Below are 749 nucleotides of genomic sequence, written 5' to 3'. Positions count from 1 at the left end.
AGCCCAATGCACCAGCTGACAAACCTTGAGTGTGTTGTGATCTTGGCTCGCACTCGCTAGTTTCGGCCGAGGTCGATTCAGGTCAGGGGTCACAGACGTATGAGTATTGCGTTTGAGCAACTTGTCGCACCTGGGTATTCCAAGAAAGTAATTCTACATACTGCAATAATACTATGCTGATACAGCAACATGAGTTAACCGAGTATAGAAATTATTTCGAGTACAACTAACATTTATGATTATATTCAGGACGTTTGTGAAGGGCAACTTTATCGGAAATACACGTGGACGCTTGCTTTATATCATAACATGTCTATTAGCAGTAACTTCAACATAATTGAGAACAAACACCTTATAGGCCATATTAAAACATGGAATGACATTCCAATCTCATGTAGTATATGTTCATAATAAGAACTCCATTAATCAACCAAAAAAAATAAGCTTGTAGCTTAGAAGTATCCTATAAACAACAGGAAGATTAAAGAAGGCAGAAACATACAGAGGCGCGGCGGAGAGTGCCATTTGCCTGGTCGACCCTACGCGCGCTGAGGTCCGCACCAGCCTGGCACTGTCTCTTAGGATTCTGCTGCCGCGCCGAAGGAGGAAGTGCCAACCGGCCTGCATTGCTAAGGCTTTTAGGGGAGATGATGACACCTGCAGGAGGGAAAAATGAATTTGTGATGTTTTTTTTTCTAAAGACTGCAGGAGCGATAGTGAAATGTTTTGCACCTTTTAGAACCACAAGT

The 749-nt window shown here is 42.7% G+C and overlaps 1 protein-coding gene across 1 annotated transcript in view; it reads right to left on the bottom strand.

Annotated features, from left to right (window-relative positions):
- Nucleotides 1-749, bottom strand: part of LOC119594337 (gamma-butyrobetaine dioxygenase-like) — a 13,098-nt gene that overhangs the window by 11,766 nt on the left and 583 nt on the right. Inside the window, exons 2-3 of the mRNA XM_037943395.1 lie at nt 503-657; nt 25-130 (exon numbers count right to left, since the gene is read on the bottom strand). Of these exons, the coding sequence (XP_037799323.1) occupies nt 25-130; nt 503-657 (261 nt within the window). The remainder of the gene's footprint in view (nt 1-24; nt 131-502; nt 658-749) is intronic.

This window comes from Penaeus monodon, chromosome 33, assembly GCF_015228065.2.
Source record: "Penaeus monodon isolate SGIC_2016 chromosome 33, NSTDA_Pmon_1, whole genome shotgun sequence".
NCBI lineage: Eukaryota > Metazoa > Arthropoda > Malacostraca > Decapoda > Penaeidae > Penaeus > Penaeus monodon.
This window is presented reverse-complemented; position numbering and strand designations above follow the sequence as displayed.